A 22591-nucleotide genomic window follows, 5' to 3' on the forward strand; every position below is an offset into this window, starting at 1 on the left:
TCTCTCTGTGTCTCTGCCTATATCTGTCTCTCTGTGTCTCTGTCTCCATCTCTCTGTCTGTTTCATCTCTTTCTGTTTTCTGTCTCCATCAGTCTCTGTGTCTCTGTCATTTCTCCCCTCTGTCTCTCCCTTTGGTCTCGCCACTTCCCTGCTGTCTCTGCCCCTCCTCACCTCCCTGTCTGCAGGCCCTGGGTCACCCCCGGGCCACCCTCCCTTGACTGGTGTGATGGTCTTGGAGCCCGATGAGGAGTCTCCTTTCCCTCTCTCCCTCCCCCTCCTCTCTCCTAGCTCTTCCTCTCACTCCTTTGTCTTCTTTTCCTCCCCAGCATGCACTTGGTCACACCTGAGGGTCAGAGTCACCTCTCTGCGGGGTCTGGGGCCAGGCCTGCCTCTGTCCCCACCCCAGCTGGCCTCACCTTCTCCCCTGCCCCTGCAGGGGAGAAGAGGCAGCCAGGCCCCAGCCGGGCACACAATCTAAGCACAGTGGGCCGGACCCCTGGTGTAGGCAGGATGGGTGCAGCAACCCCTCTGGGAAAAGGCTAGGGCCTCAGGCCTCGCTGATCCTGGGGACCCAGAGGGAATGGGCTGGTGTTCGGGGACCCAGGTGTGTGGGGGAGGAGTTCCGTTGAGCAGGGACTGGGTATCGAGCGTAGGTGGGGTAGTTGGCTCCGGGGCTGGGGGTGGTCAGGTGTGCGTTCCCCACCACCCTCGGGGTGCCGGGCAGCTCTGGGCCTCCCGTCCCTCCAGCCATTGGCTCTAACTGAGCTGTCCAGATGGGGTCAGGTGAGGGCCAGCGTGGAGCTGGTCCGCCAGGCAGGCGCCCAGAGAGCGCTCCCACCCCGGGCTGCATCACTCCCCATCAGCACCCTCAGCTGTGGGGCCTGGTTCCTGAAACTCACCTTCTGCCCCAGCCCTCGGCTACCTGCCACAGGGAGGCCTCTCAGGGTGGCAAAGGGAGTGTGCTCATCCTGACCTGCCCCTGATCTGGGAGAAGGCAGGGGGTGGGGTCAGGTTGGAGGGTCCGTGCCCTTCCCAGGTCCTAGTAGAAAGGGGCTTTGTGGAGCCTCAGCCCCCTCCCCCAACAGCGGGCACATTCCTGAGCAGAGGCCTGGCCTCCTCGCCCACGCTGGGCCGCAGGGCTGAGGCCAGGGGCCAGGGTGGGGGACTTTCAATGGGCCTCTGTGCCAGCTCACAAGAGGCCTCTGTAGCCAAGCTTGCGGCCCTCACGCTCCAGCCCACGGGGCCCCGCCTGCCCGGCACCCAGGAGCCCAGCCCAGCAGGGTCCCCGTGATTCAGCGCAGGCAGCGCTGCCCTCACAAGCACCTTCTCTTGGTGCAGGAGTTCGCTCCAGCTGCTGGCTAGGCTGCCATCCTGATGCGCCCAGGACTTGCTCCGTGAGCCGCAGAGGGGGAGGGTCCAGGCGCAGAGGGCGTGTGCACCTGGGGACCTGCCGGACAGAGTAAAGGGGAAAGAGGACAGGCCCAGCCAGTGCCAATCCCTGCTCTGCCGCCCACACGCTGCTCGTCTGTTACTTCTCAGAGCCCACTTCTGCCTCAGGGACAGCTGCTGTCCCCTCTGCCAGGAGGGCTCTTCTCTCAGCTCCCTCCCAGTGCCTTACTCTCTGCCTTCAAGCACCCCCTTTGCGGAGAGGCCTTCCTGGCTGCCCTGGGGAAGGAGCGACCTACCCCCACCCCAGCATGCCCGCTCCCCCAGCCCTTGTTTTTTTTTTTTCCTCATAGTCCGTATATTCCTTGCCCATTGATTCTATTTCCTTTCTCCTCCCCCTAGAAAGTGATCTTTATGAAGTTCACTGCTATATCCCTTGCCCTTAGAACACTGCCAAGCATATGAAAGGCCTCCAATATAGATTTGATAAAGCAATGAATGCCTCTCTCAGATGGGAAGAAATAAAACCAAATCCATTCCTTCAGTTTGTCTTAAAGACCAGAGATAACACAGCTGGCGCATGCAGCCGCTAGTGTGCTCCAGGTACTGCCATAGCATTTTACATTATTATCTTATTTCATCCTCCCAGCAGCCCTCTGAGGTGGGCACTATACTATCGTCCCTGTTTTATAGATGAGGAAACTGAGGCACAGGGAGATTAAGTAACTTGCTTATGGTCACAGGGCAGTTTTAAGTTATTTTAATTGTAAGTAGAAATTTTGCTCCAGAGGCTGAGCTTTTAACCACTAAGCTATACTGCCTCTCATATAGTAATAGCTCATATTATATTGTCCCTACTATGTGCCAGGCTCTGATCTAAGCACTGTGTGTGTGTGTGTGTGTGTGTGCGTGTGTGTGTACATATATATGATTCATTTGCAACTCATATTTATAACTTCTATTATGAACTGAACATTATGAGATTTAATATGCATAAAGTGTATAGAGTAGGTGCTTAATAAACAATAGGTGTAAGTGTATGCTCACCCCAATCTGCTATGAATTTATTCAGCAATCACTTATTAGGCACCTACTCTGTGCCAGGCTCTATGCAAGCACTGGGGTACAGGATGAATGAGATCCAAGGTTTCCCCCCATCAAGTTTATAGTCTAGCAGTAGAGAGAAAGATGGCAACAGCTTCTGATTCCCTAGCACTTGCTCTCTGCCAGGCGCTGCATCTTCGTGCACAGGGAGATCGCCTTGTAAGCATGATATCATTTATTCCCCGCAACAACCCAGTGTGGTAAATGTAATTAATACGCACATTTGACCAAAAGGGAAACAGAAGTTCAGAGAGGTAAGGTCCATGCCTGATGTGTGGCTGACCTCAGAACCCACGATCTTTATGATGATGCTCTGGCAGGATCTATGCCACGTGGGGTAGAAGGTGCTCTGATGGGAGAAGCCAAGGGGCTGGGGGACCCCCAGAGGAGAGGCCTCTACCTAGCCAGGGTTGGAAAAGGAGGGCAGCCCAGGCAGTATTCTCGGAGGAGGTGATGACTGAGCTGAGCCCTGAAGGTGATGACTGGCATGAAGGAGGGGGTGGGGAAGCATGTCACGGTCACTCTCAAGTCATTTTTGTGCCAAAAAAAAAAAAAGGGACTTCCCTGGCGATACAGCGGTTAGGACTCAGTGCTTTCACTGTGGGGGGCCCGAGTTTGATCCCTGGTCGGGGAACTAAGATCCCCCAAGCCACGCGGCCCGGTCAAAAAAATAAATTCTGTGCCAGGTCCTCCTCCTCTGGAAGCCACCCCTTCTTACCCACCCTTCCTCTGAGCCAGTGGAGGTCTCCTCTTCTGCACTATCACTTGGTATCTGGATGGGGCCATTTTCCCTGTTAGTTGAAGCCATTCACTCAAGGGTGGGGCCTCGGCTTTGACCCCTGGGCGGCCTGCCAGGGCCACTGCAGCAAGTGCTCCTACAGGCAGTGCTGGGCACAGCTGTGGGCACACAGGTGTCAACCTCAGCGAGAGGCCTCTGGGGACCATCCCCCCCCATTTCCACCCACTGGCCCAGCTGCCTGAGGCCACTACCTGCCAGGCTGGGCCTCTCATAGTGACCGCCCCCCCACCACTCCTTTCTGCAGTTTACTTCCGAGCCCTGGTAAATTTCACTCGCTCCATCGACTACAGCCCTCAGCTGGAGGATGCAGGCTCCGAGGAGTTCCGAGCGGTGTCCGAGGCTGTGGTAGACACGGTGAGGTGAAGGGGCTTTGGGGAGCTCCCGAGTATGGCAGGGCAGCACGGAAGGTGGGGTGAAGGGATCTGGAGGCTGATGGTGCTGTGTCCCTCTCCAGCTGGAGTCAGAGTACTTGAAGATTCCTGGAGACCAGGTTGTCAGTGTGGTGTTCATCAAGTGAGAAGGGTCCCCCGGGGTGGGGGGTGGGGGCTGGTGAGGGACTGACAAGGATGGGGAGGAGCCCGGGTGCCAGGAGGGGAGGCAAGAGAGGCCTAATGGGCTGAACCTCTCTTGGTAGAAACTCGGGGATTGGTAGGGGTACAATTCGGACTTTAAGTTGCCTTGCATGGGGTACAGGCTATCCAGAAGCAGGGGGAGAGTCAAGAGATCAGGTCTGAGCATCAGGCAGGGGGCCAAGGGAGGAGCTGAGACCCCAGGCATCTTCCTCACCCTGCTGCCCTGCCCCCCACACCCGTCCCTAGGGAGCTGGACGGCTGGGTCTTTGTGGAGCTGGATGTGGGCTCCGAAGGGAATGCAGATGGGGCTCAGATTCAGGAGGTGCTCTCCACCGTCATCTCCAGTGGCTCCATCGCCTCCTACATCACCTCTCCCCAGGGATTCCAGTTCCGACGCCTGGGCACAGGTGAGCCCGTCCTGGAACTGAGGGTCACCTCCTCCAATTTCTCAGACTCATGTGGGCCCCCTTTCAGTGTCACCACCATGGGCTCTCCTAGCTTGGCCTTGCACACCACTAAGGACAGGGAGCTCACTACCTTATGAGTCTGCCCCATCAATCTTTATGCAATCTTGGCTTGGGTTGAGCGACATCTGTTTCCTCTAACATTTACTCAGTAGACCCAGTTTCCACTCTCTATTAACCTCTCTGTGTTGACAATAGGTAATAATAATTCTTTTCTTCATACAGTGCTTTCAGGTCCAAAAACACTTTTGTGTTTAATAATAACCAACAATTCTTCACTGACCGTTCAGTCTTCATAAGAATTCCTATGAAGCAGATATTATTTCTCCTGTTTTAGAGATGAGGGCACTGAGGCCCAGCGAGGAAAAGTGATTTATCCAAATCCACATACACAGTTAGTGCAAAAGCCAGAATGTAAACCAAACCCTGTGTCTCTGCTGGTCTTGCCAGAACCTGTGACAAGACGAGCTGAGAAACGCAGCTCAGAAAGAACAGGAAACTGGCCCCAAGCCACACAGCTGTTAGATGCACAGGCCTGGCCTTCATACCCTCAGTCGGCCCAGCTTTCTTTTTTAAATTTTTTAATTTTTTAAATTTAATTTTATTTATTTCTTTTATACATCAGGTTCTTATTAGTTATCCATTTTATACAGGCCCAGTTTTCTTTTCACTGTACCCTCTGTCTCCTGTTTCATCTCCCTGAGTGTTTTCTTCTCTAGGCCAAGCAGTCCCAGTTCATTCCTCACAAGCTACAGTTCCCAGCCCATCCCAGTCTCTATCTCAGTCCTCTCTCTGGGAAATGTCACCATCCCGGACTAACTAGAACCCAGAACTGAACAAACTTCACCCCTACCATGGTGTCACCCAATCAGAAAAAAAGGGTGAAATCATTTGTTCTGCCTGTAAAACCTCAATCAGTGTGCCCAAAGATCACGTTTGTCCTTTGGCATCCCCAGGCCCAGGTCTGAAGAGTGTTGAGGCTCCAGTCCTCTTATCCCCACTTTCCAATGAGTCCTCCTGGCTAGGGATGGTAGGATGGGCCTGGTTCAGCCCTGCAGCCCATAGCCCCCAGGTCCCAGGTGGGACGGCTGCTGATCACACCTTCCTTTCCAGCACAGACACCCCCGCCCCCCCTGGCCGCTGTGGTGGCCGCAGTGACACCAGGTGAGAGTGTAAGCCAGACCCAGGCTGAGCCGGGTAACTAGAGAAGCTAATGGATGGAGGGGAAGGAAGGATGAGGGCAAGACGGCTGCGCACAGCCCACAGGCCGCCCCTCCTCCCCTTCCTCTTCATCCTCTCTAGGCCTGGTTGTGGCCCGCACATGTGTGCTGTGGTCGTTGCATGGTGTGGCGTGTTAACTGTGTGTGGGGTTTGTGTAAGGGATGGGTGAGGCCACTGCCACATAGCCCACATCCCACATGTGCTGTGGATGTGTTCACCACGTGCTCTCTGCCCTCACTGAGTCTGCCAGAAACCACGTGGCCTGACACGGAGCCCTAAAGCCCCCCTCCCGTCCTGCCCACCTCTCTGACTGTCCGACACCCCCGCAGTGCCCCAGTTCCCAAGGGTCTGCACCGAGGCGGAGTTTGCCTGCCACCGCTACAATGAGTGTGTGGCCCTGGAGTATCGCTGTGACCGGAGGCCTGACTGCAGGGACATGTCTGATGAACTCGACTGTGGTGAGGGGCTGTCTGGGGACACGGTGACCTCCAAGTCAGTCCGGGGCTGGGAGGGCTTGCTGCAGTCAAAGGGGTCTGCGGGAGGTGGGCAGGGACACAGGAGGGGTGATAACAGGGTCAGGGCCTGGGGAGTGACAGGGGGCGAGGGGTGAGGAGCCACCCCTTCATGCCAACGCTAAGCGGGCTCTGTCCACAGAGGAGCCGGTCGCCCAGCTCGGCTCGCAGCCACCACCTCTGGCGGAGACATCACCTTCACCGTCCCAGCCGGAGGCAGCCATCCCACGGCAGCTCCCAGCCACCCCTGCTCCCCAGGTCGTGTTCCCCAGTCCAGGCAGGCCCGTGCCCTGTGGGCCCCACGAGGCCACGTGCAGCAGTGGGCACTGCATCCCCAAAGACTATGTGTGTGACGGGCAGGAGGACTGCAGGGACGGCAGTGACGAGCTGGGCTGCGGTGAGGGCCGGGCAGGGGCGTGGGCGGGGCTGCGGGGGGGGCGGGGAACGGCCACTGAGGGCCGCTGGCTGAACCCTGCCTGGTCCCCCCAGGCCCCACCCCACCCTGTGAACCCAACGAGTTCCCCTGCGGAAATGGGCACTGTGCCCTCAAGCTGTGGCGCTGTGATGGCGACTTTGACTGTGAGGACCGCACCGATGAAGCCGACTGCCGTGAGTGTCCCAGCGTCTGCCCGGTGCCCCTGGCCCATTGGCCTGGCTCCCCGAGCCCCGAGCCTTTGAGGGCAGGTTTGTGTGCTGTCTCTGGCTGAGTGGTAGAGGCCCTGGGGACAAACTTGAAGGTTTATCTCTCTTTGACTCTGAGCTGGCCTTTGTAGCAAGCGGTAGACTACCCGTGGTTAATGTCTCTTTATTTATTTTGTTACCATTCGTCTTCTCTTTGTCATATATGCTTGTGTGTGGGTCAGACGAGTAGGCTTGATACACGAGGGTCCCTTGATGAAGGGGTCCTTGATGTACGTACGAGTCAAAGCCTTCCTTTTACGGGCCTAGAGTTTTTTTCATCTAGAGCTGGTTCTGAGTTATTTGTTCCTCCATCTGCCCAGCTTTTCATCCATGTGACCATTCAACTATCCACTATCTGTCCATCCGTCTGTCCAGCCTCTTTCCTCTCTTGCATCCATTTATCCACCCACCCACTCATCCAACTATCCATCCATCCATTACTTATCTGCAAAGTTCTTCATCAGTCTGTCTACCTATCTACGTATCCAGCATCCTTCCTTCTGTCCATTTCGTCATCCGTTCTATCATCCATCAGTCTGTTGTCTATCCATCCGTCCATTTGTCCAACATCCTTCCTGCCATCCATCTGTTCATCCGTCCATCTATCATCCATCCATGCATTATCCATTTGCCAGCTCTCCAGGCAGCCAGCCATTCATATAGCCAACATCTTTCCTTCCTCCTCTTCATCTGTTCTGCCATCTATCCATTGCTCATCCATCCATCTAGTCAATGTTATAAACATTATGACAGTCCAATGGGTGAGACTGGAGAGTCAGAGACCATATCAGGTAGCATCTTGTGGTCTCTGTCCTATGAGGTGAACCCTGGAGCTTATTAGTCCAAGATTGAGGATAATCTTCTAACCATTGCTCTGTGATCCTGGGTCACATGTTTGAGTGCGTGTTGACATTCCGAGTGTCCGCTGGTCCGGCTTCTCCTCCTTGCCTCCCCTCACCTCCCCCGCTCTGCAGCAAACCCTGGAGAGAAGCAGCATCGTGCTGCAGACTGGCAGAGTTTTATGATGCCCTTCTGTGGCTCTAAGCTTGCCTGACAACGTGACCCCTTGGGAGAGAGAAGTAATTGAGGGTTTTAGTTGAAAAGCCCTTCTCAGAGGCCTCTGCGGGGGAACAGTCTAAGGAAGACTAAGTCCTTGTTGACAGAGCGCAGAACAGAGAACATGAAAGCCAAATGACTTTGGGGGCTCGTGGGGTGTTGGGACAGAAGCCCCCGAGGGAGTGGGAGTAGGTGGCTGCCTCCTGGTCTCCTCTCTGTGCCTTCTCTGTGGACGGGTGGCCTCTGCTCCTGCACCACTCTGCCCTTTCTGTCCCTGCCTGTGTGTCTGTATCAAGCTCAGTCTTCCAGAAAAAGAATGTCAGTTACCATCTACTAGAGATGTCTAGCTGGGGCCCAGCCCTGGGACCAGGCCAGCTCCAGGACTCTGGCCAGTCCATAGATGGCTGCCTCAGTCAGGCTACTTAGAGGGGAACAGAGCAGCGAGGTCCAGGCTGCGGCAGGCCCTCGCAAGACCTTTCCAGTAGCCAGAACTGCCCAGGTGTTCCCGGCGTCCAGAGATACTGGCCACTGGGGCTGTGCCTTTGACCAACGGTCTTGTGCTTCTCTGGTGGCTGGCTGTGGGAGGAGCTGAGTGACTGTGGCATGCCAGATGTAACTGTCTTGGGGAACGCAGGTAGAGTGTGCTTCATTGCTGACCGGTGACCATGACGTTGTGGACGGCGTCGTGGCAGCAGCGTCTGGGTCTGGGCCTAGTCAGGGCAGCTGTGTTGTCATGTGGGCGAGATGAGAGAGTGATCCTGGGGACACCTGGGCAAGGTGGGCAGGGTGGGCTGTTGGGCATGGGTAGGCAATGGGGGACCCTCCCTGAGGGCAGCACCCGCCGCCCACACCACCTGGCTCTGTCCCCAGCTGCCAAGCGCCCCGAGGATGTATGCGGGCCCTCGCAGTTCCGCTGTGTCTCCACAAGCACGTGCATCCCGGCCAGCTTCCACTGTGACGAGGAGAGCGACTGTCCCGACCGCAGCGACGAGTTTGGCTGCAGTGAGCAGGGAGCTGGGCGGCAAGCTCTGGGCCCCGGGCCCCTCCCCACGGTCTCTTCTCCGGCCTGGCTCCTCTGAGCCATGCCCCCACCCCCACCCCGCCCCTCCTCCCTTTGCCCCTCCCACCCCTCACCGCTGCTCCCATCTCCCAGTGCCTCCCCAGGTGGTGACCCCTCCCCAAGAGTCGGTCCAGGCTTCCCGGGGCCAGACGGTGACCTTCACCTGTGTGGCCATTGGCGTCCCCACCCCCATCATCAACTGGAGACTCAACTGGGGCCACATCCCCTCTCATCCCAGGTACAGCTCTGGGCCCCGGCAGGGGAAGGGGACGTGGCGGAGGTGCGGCCAGTGGTCTGGGCCTGACCCGCACCTCTGTCTCGGGGCCCACCAGGGTGACGATGACGAGTGAGGGAGGCCGTGGCACGCTGACCATTCGTGATGTGAAGGAGGCAGACCAGGGCGCCTACACCTGTGAGGCCATGAACGCCCGAGGCATGGTGTTCGGCATCCCCGACGGCGTCCTGGAGCTCATCCCGCAGCGAGGTACGGCCCATGGGCAGGTGGGCACCGGGCGTGGGGCTGGAGCCGGGGCTGCCTGCCTGGGACCGGCCACAGCCCGCTCCCTTGCCGCCCCACAGGACCCTGCCCCAACGGGCACTTCTACCTGGAGCACAGCGCCTCCTGCCTGCCCTGCTTCTGCTTTGGCATCACCGCCGTGTGCCAGAGCAGCCGCCGCTTCCGAGACCAGATCCGGCTGCGCTTTGACCGGCCCAATGACTTCAAGGGTGCGTTGGTGGATGGGAGGCAAGCGGCCGCCTCCCGCGGGCTCAGAGGGCAGATATGGGAGAGCAGCATGCCCTGGACACATGGGGCCAGTTCAGGGAGGGACACGGGGTTGCTGAAGAAATGCTGAGCCCTGTAAGAAGAGCATTTCAGGGGAAAACAAACTTTTTAAGGAAAAGCCAAACCCACAGTTGATATTTGCCTGCGTTAGGTGACGATGAGGATGGGCTCTGGAGCCGGAGTCCGGGTTCAAATCCTGACCCTGACCCTTACTGCCTGTGGGCCCTTAGCCAAGTTACTCTCTCGTGTCTCAGTTTTCTCATCTACAAAATGGGGATAAAATATTAACTACACAGGTTGTTACAAGGACTTAAAGGATTAATATGCATAAGCCACTCAGAATAGTGCTTGGTCTCTGGTAGGTGCCCAGTAAGTATTCTGTAATGTCATCTTCACTGTCCTCATCATCCTCACCCTGCAGAATGCAGAGGCTCCAGCGACCCCAGAGCATTAAGAGCCAAGGCTTTGGCATCTTCTTAGCCCAGGGCTGACCTCCAGATGCACTAGTTACTGCCTGTGTGACTTTGAGACTCTTGGCTTCTTTGGGCCTGTTTTCCCAAACATAAAGGCAGGCAGTTGGACTCCGTTCTCTCTGGCTCTGAGAAGCAGAATGGCGTGGGCCCAGGCATCAAACGGACCTGAGTTCAGGAACATTGCCATTATCACAGAAATGCCATCTCTTGGATGGTTGGTACTGCCCTTGAGATCTGGTAGGGTGCTGTAGAGAGAATTCCTGTGTGTGTGTGTGTGTGTGTGTGTAGGAGAGGGCTGGACTAGATGACCCGTCATAATAACAGCAACAGTAACAGCTAACCGATTTTTGAGCACCTCCTTTGTGCCACATTCTGTTTTAAGCATTTTATATCAGTTTCTTCATTTTAGCTTCCTAATAACCCTGTGAAGCAAGCCACTATTACCCCCATTTTACAGATAGAGAAACTGAGGCCTTTGCTCAGATCACACATCTGGAGGGTGGTGGAACCAGGACTTGGGCGCCCATTCTTCAGCCCTGTGTAGCTCTCTACTGCCCCCTGAGGGCTCTTCCAACCCTGACAGTCCATGGATCTATTAGCAAGCAAAGGCTCTGAAAAGTCCTGCTGCAAAAAAATCCCCTTGACCTTTCCTTGACCCTGGGGTTCCCAGATGGTTCCCAACCATCATTCTGAAGCATTGGCTTTGCCCAGAGCGTGCTTTGGGAGACACTCCAGAACTTTAGGAGGAAAAAAAAACCTTTTCTTTTATTTGACTTTGGGAGAGAGACTAACGTTCTCTCTAAATCACACTTCTCCCAAAACTTTCCCATCTCTCTGGGTTACAGCCCCTCAAGGGGGCTGTCTTGGGCCAGAACATGCATGACCCTCACCCCTCCCCTTTGCCACCCAGGCGTGAATGTGACGATGCCCACGCAGCCCGGCATGCTGCCCCTCTCCTCCACCCAGCTGCAGATCGACACCGCTCTGCAGGAGTTCCAGCTGGTCGACTTGTCCCGACGCTTCCTGGTCCATGGCTCTTTCTGGGCTCTGCCTGAGCAGTTCCTGGGCAACAAGGTGACAGGCCGGGCAGCTGCCGTGGATGGGGAGGTGGCCGAGCCCCGCTGCACGTGCCCAGAACCTGCCTGGGCTCCGCTCCCTCTGAAGCTGGGGGGCAGCAGGGCAGTCTTTGCTCTGGGAGACGTGTCGTCTTACCCCAGCGCAGCGCCCCGTGGGCAGCGGCTCGTTCATTCAGGGCAGGGTCAGGCCTGCCATGGTCAGGTTGGGAGGAATGCTGACTCAGCTGTTGGAAAGCCCTCTCGGACCACTCCCCACGTCTGAGCTGGGCCCAGTACCCTCCTCTGGCCTCCCTGGGCACCTTTTACACAGTATTATCCGACTCCTCCCCCAAATTGGACTGAGCATCCCCAAGGCAGAGCCCAAGTCCCACCCATCTCTGCCTCCCTGTGCCCGGCTCCGTGCTGGACACGCAGTACCAGCTATGCAGAGTGAGGGAGGAGGGGAACGAGTGGACGCACGGTGGGAATCAAGCGTGCCCGTGACCGGCCCAGCCCTGATCTGCCCTATCTCGGCCAGGTGGACTCCTACGGTGGCTCCCTGCGCTACAAGGTGCGCTATGAGCTGGCACGTGGCATGCTGGAGCCAGTGCAGCGGCCAGACGTGGTCCTGGTGGGCGCCGGACATCGCCTGCTCTCCCGAGGCCACACACCCACCCAGCCCGGTTCTGTGAACCTGCGCCAAGTCCACTTCTCTGAGGTGTGTGGGGCCTGATCCCTCAGGGCTGGTGGCGAAGGGGGTACAGGCTGGGCAGGTGCTGATGCATGACCCCTCCCACCTTTGTCCGCACCCAGGAGCACTGGGTCCATGAGTCTGGCCGGCCAGTGCAGCGAGCGGAGATGCTGCAGGTGCTGCAGAGCCTGGAAGCTGTGCTCATCCAGACAGTGTACAACGCCAAGATGGCCAGCGTGGGGCTGAGTGACATCTCCATGGATACAACTGTCACCTACGCTACCAGCCATGGCCGCGCCCACAGCGTAGAGGAGTGCAGGTGCCTGACCCGGCAGGGCCGGGGACCACAGGGACCCTGGCAAAGATAGGGGAGAAACAGCAAGGCCTCGTGGTTCTTGCAGCCACTGTCTTGGTCCTGTCCCCACAGGTGCCCCATTGGCTATTCCGGCTTGTCCTGTGAGAGCTGTGATGCCCACTTCACCCGGGTGCCCGGTGGGCCCTACCTGGGCACCTGCTCTGGCTGCAACTGCAATGGCCATGCCAGCTCCTGTGACCCTGTGTATGGCCACTGCCTGGTGAGTCATGCCAGCTGGCATTTGGATACTGGCTAGGGACAAGGGCTCGGTGGGAGGTTCAGGCTTAGGCTTCCTTGTACCCAAAGCTTAGCACAAGCCTCCAGAGTGACTGCCATGGCTGCCACCCAAGCTACCATGACCTCTGGATTCATTGACAGAGATATTATGTCCAGATAGGAGAGGTGAAAGTGCTACTCTCTTCCACCTTGGTCAGACCAATCCTGGAGAGTACTGTGTAAAGCATGGCCCTTAGCAGGGCATTCCTAAGAGGAAGGAGCCTATAAATCAAACATTGTTTCTTAGGGATGGTAGAGGGAGCTGGGACTGTGGAGCTGACACAGAAAGAAGCCTCAAGCAGGGAAAACTGTTATCTCCAAATCCCTGAAGAGCTGTCAGGGGTAGAAGGAATGGCCTACAGAGGGCAAAACTAGCCAACGGGTGCGGACTGGAAGAAGAATGTGGGTTTAGGTCAATACAAAGCAGGCATTTGGAAACTTCTATGGGACAGGCTGCCACGTGAGGTGGTGAGCTCCCCGTCAGGATGGAGCCGGGTGCTCCGCTGTCTGCAAAGCTGTGGGGTAGTTCCAGCATGATGGGAGAGGCTGATCCAGCTAGCCTCCAAGGCCCACCCTCAAGGAGCCCATCTGGTCCAATGTGGCCTCACACTGGGGTCAGAGGGCTGCTCTGTAGAACCTGAACCACTCCGTCCCCTTCCTCCCAGAATTGCCAGCACAACACAGAGGGACCACAGTGCAACAAATGCAAGGCCGGCTTCTTTGGTGACGCCACCAAGGCCACGGCCACTGCCTGCCGGCCCTGCCCTTGCCCATACATCGACGCCTCCCGCAGGTCAGACCCAGCTCGAGATGGGGCACACAGGGCTGAGGGAGCGGGCAGTGCTGCAGGCTAGGGGCATCCTCTGGGCGGGGAGATGGGAGACCTGCCTGGGTTCAAATCTTCACCTGGTCACTAAATTACACTAGGCCCCTTGACCTCTCCAGGTCTGCTTCCTTTTCCATACAGTGGGCCCATCTGTCTTCCTAGTGTTGCTATGAGGCTGCAGACCAAGAGCAGGTGGGCCTCATAGCCTGCTTTGTCCCTGTGGACAGCAGTCATTCCCAGAGTGGGACTGTAAGCCCTCTCCTGGCCCATCATCGCAGCCCTGCCCCATGTCCTGTCCACTTGGTACCCACAGGTTCTCAGATACCTGCTTCCTGGACACGGATGGCCAAGCCACGTGTGATGCGTGTGCCCCAGGCTACACGGGCCGCCGCTGTGAGAGGTGAGGGAGAGCCGGTGGGGGCTGGGAGAAGCAGGCCATCGTGGGTGGGGGCATGGGAGTGCCGTTGACAACCCTCTCCCTCCCCCAGCTGTGCCCCCGGATATGAGGGCAACCCCATCCAGCCCGGCGGGAAGTGCAGGCCCACCAGTGAGTATCGCAGCCACCATCCCCTGGCACCTCCCCAGGCTGCCTACCAGGCCCCAGTCCCCGAGTCCAGCACAAACCCCATGATCCTTGGGGAGCCGCCCCACTCTGTCCAGATTATGTCCATCCCACTCCCGTCTTGCCTGCCCATACCTACTTTGTGTCTCCAGACCAGCAGATTGTGCGCTGTGATGAGCGCGGCAGCACGGAGACCTCTGGAGAGGCCTGCCTCTGTAAGGTACACGTGCCCTGCCCTCCCCCACCCCAGGGGCCTTGGGTCCCAGCACACAGCTGGGAGAGGGAGGAAGGAGGCTCCATCCTCTCCATCGATCCTTGGCCAGTGGGTGGTGACCTAGCTGCAGGCGGATGGGCCTGGTGGGCTCGTCTTCCCCTTCGCGAGAGGTGGCCCGGCATCAGGAAGGAGCACTGGTTTGGGGTGGCAGGTGACCTGGGTTCCAGTCTCAGGTCCTTTGCTAGTCATGCATTGTGTGACCGTTACATCTGTACTGTACCTTTGCTTTAACCGTGCTTTCATTCCACATTGACACAATGGTGTAGCTAGTAGCATCACCAATTCACAGATGAGGAGATGGGGGCTCAGAGGAGGGAAACGGTTTGCATTGAGGGTGGGAGCATCACGTGTCTGCAGAAAAAAAAAACTGGGCAGATTTTGGAATCAGGCATTCCTGATGTTACATCCCAGAGTGGATTGGCAAGCTGAGGAACCCTGTGTAAATCATTTCCCATTCCTGAGCCTCGGTTTCCTCGTGTGAAGCGTGGAGATGTCACATCCCTCTCAAGGGACTTAGATGAGTTAAATGAGGTGCTGGTTGAATAGAAATTAGCACAGTTCATGAAACACTCCATTCATAGTAGCAGTAATTATTCTGACCATGTTGCTATATTTCAAGTCTAAAATTTATTCGTGAGCCCCCTAGCAACCAAAGAGAAAAGAGAAAAACGATTGGTTGTATAAGCTCCCGTTAATGGGGAATTATTGTTCACATGGTGGCCGCCCTCATACGTGTGCTCTTTTCACGGCTCTCTCTGGCCTTGGGTTCCCATCTAGAATATGGGTGGATTGGACTGGAAGCTCCAGGCAGCCCCTCCTGTGGGCCACCCTGCAGCTCCCAGCTCTGTGCCTGCAGAGCAACGTGGTGGGGCGCCTGTGCAACGAGTGTGCCGCTGGCTCTTTCCACCTGAGCACCCGCAACCCTGACGGCTGCCTCAAGTGCTTCTGCATGGGCGTCAGTCGCCAGTGCACCAGCTCCTCCTGGAGCCGCGCACAGGTACCTACACGAGGCGGGTGGCTGGACAGACTGGCGGGACCGCCAAGCCCAGGGCTGGGTGGACCAAGGGACAGTCACAGACCACGGCCCCCACCCCAGCCTCTTCTCCCCCCCCTCACAGGTGCTGGGGGCCTCTGAGGAGCCCACTCTGTTCAGCCTGACCGACGCCGCGGGCACCCACAACACCAGCGAGGGCATCTCGTCACCCGTGCCCGGGGAACTGGTCTTCTCCTCCTTCCACAGCCTCCCGTCTGGGCCCTACTTCTGGAGCCTCCCTTCACGCTTCCTGGGGGACAAGGTGGGCAGGGGGTGGGAAGAGAAAGGGAATTCCAGGCAGCATGGTACCTTTGGAGAAGAGGCGGAGGAGGTGGCCAGAGCAGTGGCAGGGCCCGACGGTGGGGGCTGCAGCTGAGCACCTGTCTGCCCTGTGTCCCAGGTGACCTCCTATGGCGGAGAGCTGCGCTTTACAGTGACCCAGCGGCCCCAGCCTGGCTCTGCGGCCCTGCACAGGCAGCCGCTGGTGGTACTGCAGGGCAATAACATCATCTTGGAGCATCACACTTCCCAGGAGCCTGGCCCCGGCCAGCCCAGCACCTTCACCGTGCCCTTCCGAGAAGTGAGCAGCACCATCCCAGGAGATCCCCGGGGGGAGGCGGGCAGGCCCCCTGCTCCTCTCACTCAGGTGTCAGGCTGTCAGGGGTCGCAGCCCATAAGCTCTTTCCTCGGCAGCAAGCATGGCAGCGGCCTGACGGGCAGCCGGCCACGCGGGAGCACCTGCTGATGGCGCTGGCTGGCATCGACGCCCTCCTGATCCAGGCATCCTACACCCAGCGGCCAGCGGAGAGCAGGTGTCGGGCCCGGGGCGGGAGGACCGGAGGGGACTTGGGGGTGGCTCCAGGCTAAGCGGTGCGACGTGGTGCAGCCAGACTGCCAGCTCTGCTGCCTTCTGGCTCTGCGGCCTTCTTGTACCTCATTTTCCCCATCTGTAAAATGGAGATGATCAAAGTACCGCCCTCAGAAGGTTTGTCTTAGGCCGGGTCCCCAAGAAGCAAAGCCTGAGATGGGGATTTGGGTGCCCGTGATTGACAAGGAGAATCTGGGAGGGAGGGACACAGGAGGGAGAAGTGGCCAGGCAAGGAAGCGGTGTCTGGTGAAGACGGGCCTCCGTCTCATCCCCATGGAGCCCTGCAGTCATCCTGCCTTGAGGCAGAGGGACCTTTGTACCCTGGGTCAGTCTGTCATTGGTCACCGCAAGGGAGTGGGGCAGTGTGACCTCTCCTGGCAAGGAAGGCTCATTCCCTGGAGTAAGTTACAGGTATAAGCCTTTCAGCACAGCCCTTGCAGCCGCTGGGGCGTGGACGCCCAGTCAGGGAGCTGGATGGGGCCCCAGTAACATCACAGCAGGGCTGCTGGGAGGATTAATGAGGTGATAGCGTGTAGGGCTCCAGGGGTGCCAGGCCCAGCGCAAGTGCTCATTCATAGCGGGTCTTGCCACACCCAGGATCTCTGGCATCAGCATGGATGTGGCTGTGCCTGAGGACACCGGCCAGGACCCCGCACTGGAAGTGGAGCAGTGTACCTGCCCACCTGGGTACCGTGGCCCATCCTGCCAGGTGAGCCCTGGGCCCCACCCACCTGTCCAGCCAGCTCCCTCCACGGTGCTTGCTGACTCCTCCTCCTTTAGCTCTCCCACCTCCCCAAGCCCGCCCCAGCCATCCAGTGGTCCCTTCCCAGAACAGCCCCTGCTGAGGAAGGCCCTCCACCATCATCTTCCTGCCCCCAGGACTGTGACACAGGCTATACACGCATGCCCAGTGGCCTCTACCTGGGCACCTGCGAACGTTGCAGCTGCCACGGCCACACAGAGGTCTGTGAGCCTGAAACAGGTGCCTGCCAGGTGAGTCCCACCCTCCTTCTTTCCTGCCCCAGGAATCTGTGGCCTCCGGGGGCTCAGCCTCAACCCACGTTCTCTGCCCCCCTCCCACAGGGCTGCCAGCACCACACAGAGGGCCCCCGATGTGAGCAGTGCCAGCCCGGATATTACGGGGATGCCCAGCGTGGGACACCACAAGACTGCCAGCCATGCCTCTGTCACGGAGCCCCTGCTGCTGGCCAGTGCGTCCGGTCCCTGCCCGTACCTGCCCTTTCCTGACACGTCCATTGCCCTGTCCCAGATTTCCTTCTTCCCAGACCCTTCTGAGAGGCAGTGGTTAAATCATGGCCTTACCACTTCCTCCAGGTGTCACTTTGTATAAGATACACTTCTCTCTCTGGGCCTCAATCTCTTCATCTGTGAAATGGGGATAATGGCGTACCTCCACCTTGGCCTCCGGTATGAGCATGAGATGATGCCACGGAACTCTTAGCACAGAGCCTGGCATGTAGCTGGCACTCAGGACACGTTAACTCACACGCCCGCTCCTCCTCTCCCTCCTGCCCTGGTCCTGAAAGAAGAGCTGCTGACCTTCTAACTGGAAATTTGCCCCCCACACCCACAGAGCCACCCACACGTGCTTTCTGGACACAGATGGCCATCCCACCTGTGATGCGTGTTCCCCAGGCCACAGCGGGCGTCGCTGTGAGAGGTGAGGCCCGTGCGGGCAGGGTGGGGAGCGTGCAGGAGGGGCCGCCCCTGGAGTCAGGCTGGGCCCCGCCCTCCTGAGCAGAAGGAACTAGAATCCGCCCACTCTGCCTCACAAAGGCCCCCAGAAGACAATCAGCTCCTTTACCCGAGAGCCTAAACCTTTAGCCTGGCATTCGAGGCCCTCAGAGATCTAGGCCTGCAGTTTACGCCCAACTCCCAACACCCCCCTGCCCCCCTGCCCCAACCAGGCCAGAATCTTCCCAGAAAACCCCTCATTCTTGCTGAAAGTCCTGGGTTTGAGACCTGACCATGCTGGGCATGTCCTTGCCCTTCTTCTCCCACCTATTTCCCCATCTGTGAAATGGGTGAGTTAGGCTAATAGTTTCCTTCCATCACTCTGAGGTCATTGAGTCCAATATGGGGCCCCCAGCACAGTCCAGGGTTCTGTGGTTCTTCCCTCCATTCACCCAGTGCTTTCTCTCACCACAGGTGTGCCCCAGGTTACTATGGCAACCCCAGCCAGGGCCAGCCTTGTCGAAGTGAGTAGGGTTGGGGAGGCTTTGGGGATCTGGCTACCCTAGGGGTGGAGCTAGGACAGAGCCTTTGTTCTCCTTCAACCTGGGGCAAGTGACTTCTACCTTTCGGAGCCTCGGCTTCTTTATCTGTAAAATGCGGGCAGTAAAAGGCCCACGTACCCCAGAGGGCTGCTGTGAATGTGTATAATGCCTGTGCGTGGTAGGTGTTCAGAAACAAACACTTCCTCTCTCAGGTGGCGGGTTAGATGCCCAGAGGGTGGTGAAAATGGGGATGCTGAGTGGCAGGTTTGGGGTTCCAGTGTGTCTTCCCTCCACCTCAGGAGACGGCCAATTGCCAGAGCCGATTGGCTGTGGCTGTGACCCCCAGGGCAGCATCAGCGACCAGTGTGACTCTGCTGGACAATGCCAGTGCAAGGTTAGTACAAACCCCTGCCCTCCACGAGGCCCTGAACCGCAGCCACAACGGTTTCCAGGCCTTCCCTGTCACCATACCCTCAGGGCTGTCCCTGCGCCCCTGCCACCCTTCCTCGCAGGGCCCATCTCTGCCCTACTGCTCGGGGCCTCGTGGGAAGTCAGGCAGCATCTTTTGGGAGCTGGGGCCTAGGCACGGGGGCAGCAGGGGCTCCCTAGAACTGCTGGAAGTGGCTGTGAAGTCTGGCCTCAAAGGCTGCTGAAGGTGCAAGAACCATCCGAGCTCCCCGCACCCACCTTTCTACCCATCCTCCAGGCCCAGGTGGAAGGCCTCACCTGCAGCTATTGCCGGCCCCACCACTTTCACCTGAGCGCCAGCAACCCGGTTGGCTGCCTGCCCTGCTTCTGCATGGGCATCACCCAGCAGTGCACCAGCTCTTCCTACACGCGCCACCTGGTAAGAGCCCCTGCACTGCCTCGGCACTGGGGCCTGCCGCCGGCCTTTCCTGGCTTGTCACTAGGGCAGGGCAGGTGAGAAGCCTAGCCCAGTGGCATCCCCACTGCCTATGGGGACACCTGTCCCCATGCCTCCGTCGCTGCCCATGGAAGCACAGATCCCAGCAACCCTCACCCCCGCCCCTAATGCCCTCCCCATAACCCCATTATTGCTTATGTCATCCCTGACCCCAACCCCCTCCTTCCCCCAGATGTCCTCTCCATTTCCCCATTATTTCTGTCCTAGCCCTGGTCTCACCATCCCCCCATTCCCCACTCTAATGCCCACACCCGCCCCTCCCCCATCAAGGTGCCTGCCCCAGTGCCCAGACTGACCCCCGTCCTCCTTCTGCTGCCAGATCTCCACCCACTTTGCCCCCGGGGACTTCCAAGGCTTCACCCTGGTGAACCCACAGCGGAACAGCCACCTGACAGGAGGCTTCACCGTGGAACCGGTGCCCGAGGGTGCCCAGCTTACTTTTGGCAACTTCGCCAACCTTGGCCACGAGTCCTTCTACTGGCAGCTGCCGGAGACATACCAGGGAGACAAGGTGTGACATGCGGCAGGGCCTGGCAGACCCTGCTTGATCGCCAGCTCTGAGCCAGGCCCCTACCGAGCCCTGGGGCCAGCAGGGACTCAGACATGAGTTGACCTCAGAGCAGTTTGGGCCGGCAGGGAGGCATCAGCCATGTCATGGTTAAGCGTGCAGCCTTTGGGGTCAGATAGGCCTCGGCCTAAACCCAGCCCTGCCGCTTCCCAGCTGGCTGCCTTTTGATAAACCTCAGCTCCAAAGCAGCTCGGAGGCTTAGAGCTCAGGCCTGGTGCATAATAAGTGCTCGACCGTTCATGATTACTAGCTTTCGCGCAGTTAGTCAACAAACAGGTCCTGAGCGAGGCCCTGGAAACACAAGGACAAATGAGACACACTTTCAGTTTCATTCATTTGCTCACACGTGGAATTCCCTCTGTGCTGTCAGCCCTGTGCCTGGTGTTGGGTATTCTTATGAAAGGTCATATTTACTGATCTCTTACTCTGTGCTGGGCACTGTTGCAAGCACTTTTACATGTCATAAATCTCAACTGTTTGAGCTAAGTACAACTACTGCCCTGTTGCATAAGTGAGAAAACTGAGGTGAGAGAGCTTAGGTGACTTGCCTGGGCTCCCACAGCCTGAAGGTGGCAATGCTGGGATTCCAACCAGGTCAGAGGCCGCCCTTAAATACTACACTAGTCAGAGTCTTTGCTCCTCCAGAGTCATGGTCTAGCACGGAGGTGATGGGGCGATGGTGTTAGTGGCACAGTGGGGCGCAGGGTCTTGGGCTGGACTCCAGGGCGGCCGCCCAAATGGGTTCTGTGAGCGGTCAGAGCTACCTGGGGGCACCCAGGGAAAGTGGGTCTTGGTACAGGCATCCCCTGCTGGCTGAGGCCGGTGTTCAAGCAGATATGTCCCCACGTTCAGGGCCCCAGGAAGGTCAGGGACACTGAGGAAGGGGTGTTCAAGGCTGCCCTGTCCCTGTTCCTTGGACAGACCCACGTAGCCCAGCTTCCTCCCTACTGCCCCGCAGCTCCAGACCTTTCTCTCTCTCTGACTCCTTCTCCTGGCATTTCCCTGTGCCCCACAGAGGGAGGCATACTTTGCGCGGATGCGACAGGCTCACCAGGTAGGCCCGCAATCTGAGTGGTGTGAAACTGATGTGACGTGGGCATGGTGTGTTCTTGGATGCTCGGCCCCGCGTGGGGAGATGCCCAGCGCCCCGGGCAATATGGGTCCACGTGGACCCAGGTCGTGCCCGATGGCCCACGGTCAGGGCACTGCTGCGCCCATGCCCTGTGATAGCAGGAGTTAGAACCATGAGGGGTGTGTGCCTCATCTACTGTGTGGTCTGGTCCTGGTGCCAACTGTCTGTGGCCAGAGTGGTGGCTGAGTTAGCCAGGAAACTAACTTGATGCTAAACTACGTGACTATACCTGGCCTACCAGGTTACCCCAGCGCTGTCTCCCAAGCAGCCTCCGTTAACCATCTGTGTGTGTATGGCCCTCCACGGCCTGGAGTTAACCCTGTGTGCCAGCCTGGAGAGGGGAGCATGCATCTTTCTCCCCAGTCCGAGTGGGCCTTTCTGGCCACCTTTTCCATGGGGAGAGGACACCCCCCAGGGCTCCAGCTCTGGGGCTCTGGGAGGGTCTGAGCTGGCCTGTGCCCTCTACCCGTCAGAACCGCACGTCCCTCTCAGAGGAGCAGTTGCGGGCAGCTGTGGCTGCTGGGAGCATCCTGGGGCCTCCACAGGGCAAGGGCCGGACACAGAGGCTGTCACAGGGGACAGCCAAGGCCTGGCTGGGGACAGCCTGTGTCTAGGGCCCCAGGGAAGAAACCAGAGAGCACAGTCCAAGTAGGAGCTTGGGGCTGAGGCCCTGGCCTTCCTGGGTTGTTTTCTCCCAGGCCAGGTCAGGCCCCAACCTGACGCCCGGACCACTCCAGTGTTGCCCTTGGGAAACATTACAGAACTGGGAGTGGCTTGGGCTGGTACCATGGGCGTGCACGGAACGTGAGGCCCAAGGAGCTGTCTCGGCACCACATATGCCCCTGGGGCTGCCTCCAGCCCCTCTAGCCTGAGCTTGGGCAGAACTGTCTGCCCCTCTCTTACCATGGGCACCCACTCTATGAGCTTCTCCCCGTAGGCTGGGCCCATTCCAGGGAGCTCCACCCGTCTCACGGGGAGCGAAAGGGCAGCAGGTACAAAGGCCAGAGCATCAGGCATCGGCACTTGTGAACAGATAGCACAGGCGTGGGCGGCTGGCTGGGCCTGGCACGACCTGGGGGCAGGCAAGCCTCATGGTGTCCTCTCTGTCCTTCTGCCCCTTTCCCCTGTCCTCCCTCTCTCGGTCCCCCAGGTGGGTGAGGCCCAGAGGCGGATGGATGGCGAGATCTGGCAGCTCCTTTCCAGCTTTGCTGCCCACCCCCACCCCCCTCCCCAGGGGCTCTCACCCCGTCCCCAGCCGGCAGCTGCTCTGCAAGCAGCTCTGCTCTCCCCCTCCCCCTCCCCCTCCTCCTCCTCTGCTTCTCTGTCTTCCTCAGGAGGCTCTCAGGTATGTGCCAAAGCACCCACCAAGGGACCCCCCAACACACCCATCATGTTTTCTAGACTTCAGTTTTTTCTGAACCAATTTCACAAATTCTGCCATTTCTGTACACCACGTGGACAGTTATTTACTCCAGTTTTTTTCTTTCAACCAATACCAACTCAGTTATGCTAGTTTTACATTTTGAAATACACATTAAAATAGCCACTAAATTTTATTTATTTGTTTATTTATTTATGGCTGCGTTGGGTCTTTGTTGCTGCACGCGGGCTTTCTCTAGTTGCGGCGAGCAGGGGCTGCTCTTCGTTGCGGTGCGCAGGCTTCTCATGGCAGTGGCT

The 22591-nt window shown here is 58.1% G+C and overlaps 1 protein-coding gene across 15 annotated transcripts in view; it reads left to right on the forward strand.

The window, feature by feature from the left end:
- Positions 1 to 22591, forward strand: part of HSPG2 (heparan sulfate proteoglycan 2) — a 102108-nt gene that overhangs the window by 38900 nt on the left and 40617 nt on the right. For 5 of the 15 annotated variants that reach the window (XM_067015428.1, XM_067015411.1, XM_067015406.1 and 2 more), the window contains exons 4-36: positions 3534 to 3643; positions 3744 to 3802; positions 4108 to 4268; positions 5439 to 5489; positions 5876 to 6004; positions 6201 to 6455; positions 6548 to 6667; positions 8666 to 8797; positions 8949 to 9093; positions 9188 to 9339; positions 9435 to 9581; positions 11023 to 11186; positions 11706 to 11885; positions 11981 to 12177; positions 12286 to 12433; positions 13155 to 13282; positions 13629 to 13715; positions 13804 to 13862; positions 14030 to 14097; positions 14987 to 15148; positions 15270 to 15446; positions 15585 to 15764; positions 15878 to 15996; positions 16650 to 16761; positions 16932 to 17045; positions 17136 to 17263; positions 17647 to 17733; positions 18222 to 18271; positions 18589 to 18683; positions 18996 to 19136; positions 19534 to 19725; positions 20798 to 20836; positions 22065 to 22259. In XM_067015428.1, the coding sequence (XP_066871529.1) occupies positions 3534 to 3643; positions 3744 to 3802; positions 4108 to 4268; positions 5439 to 5489; positions 5876 to 6004; positions 6201 to 6455; positions 6548 to 6667; positions 8666 to 8797; positions 8949 to 9093; positions 9188 to 9339; positions 9435 to 9581; positions 11023 to 11186; positions 11706 to 11885; positions 11981 to 12177; positions 12286 to 12433; positions 13155 to 13282; positions 13629 to 13715; positions 13804 to 13862; positions 14030 to 14097; positions 14987 to 15148; positions 15270 to 15446; positions 15585 to 15764; positions 15878 to 15996; positions 16650 to 16761; positions 16932 to 17045; positions 17136 to 17263; positions 17647 to 17733; positions 18222 to 18271; positions 18589 to 18683; positions 18996 to 19136; positions 19534 to 19725; positions 20798 to 20836; positions 22065 to 22259 (4283 nt within the window). The remainder of the gene's footprint in view (positions 1 to 3533; positions 3644 to 3743; positions 3803 to 4107; positions 4269 to 5438; positions 5490 to 5875; positions 6005 to 6200; positions 6456 to 6547; positions 6668 to 8665; positions 8798 to 8948; positions 9094 to 9187; positions 9340 to 9434; positions 9582 to 11022; positions 11187 to 11705; positions 11886 to 11980; positions 12178 to 12285; positions 12434 to 13154; positions 13283 to 13628; positions 13716 to 13803; positions 13863 to 14029; positions 14098 to 14986; positions 15149 to 15269; positions 15447 to 15584; positions 15765 to 15877; positions 15997 to 16649; positions 16762 to 16931; positions 17046 to 17135; positions 17264 to 17646; positions 17734 to 18221; positions 18272 to 18588; positions 18684 to 18995; positions 19137 to 19533; positions 19726 to 20797; positions 20837 to 22064; positions 22260 to 22591) is intronic. The other 10 variants (XM_059053017.2, XM_059053027.2, XM_059052979.2 and 7 more) reach the window with 6 other exon arrangements.

The sequence above is a fragment of the Kogia breviceps genome, chromosome 1, assembly GCF_026419965.1.
Source record: "Kogia breviceps isolate mKogBre1 chromosome 1, mKogBre1 haplotype 1, whole genome shotgun sequence".
Lineage (NCBI taxonomy): Eukaryota > Metazoa > Chordata > Mammalia > Artiodactyla > Physeteridae > Kogia > Kogia breviceps.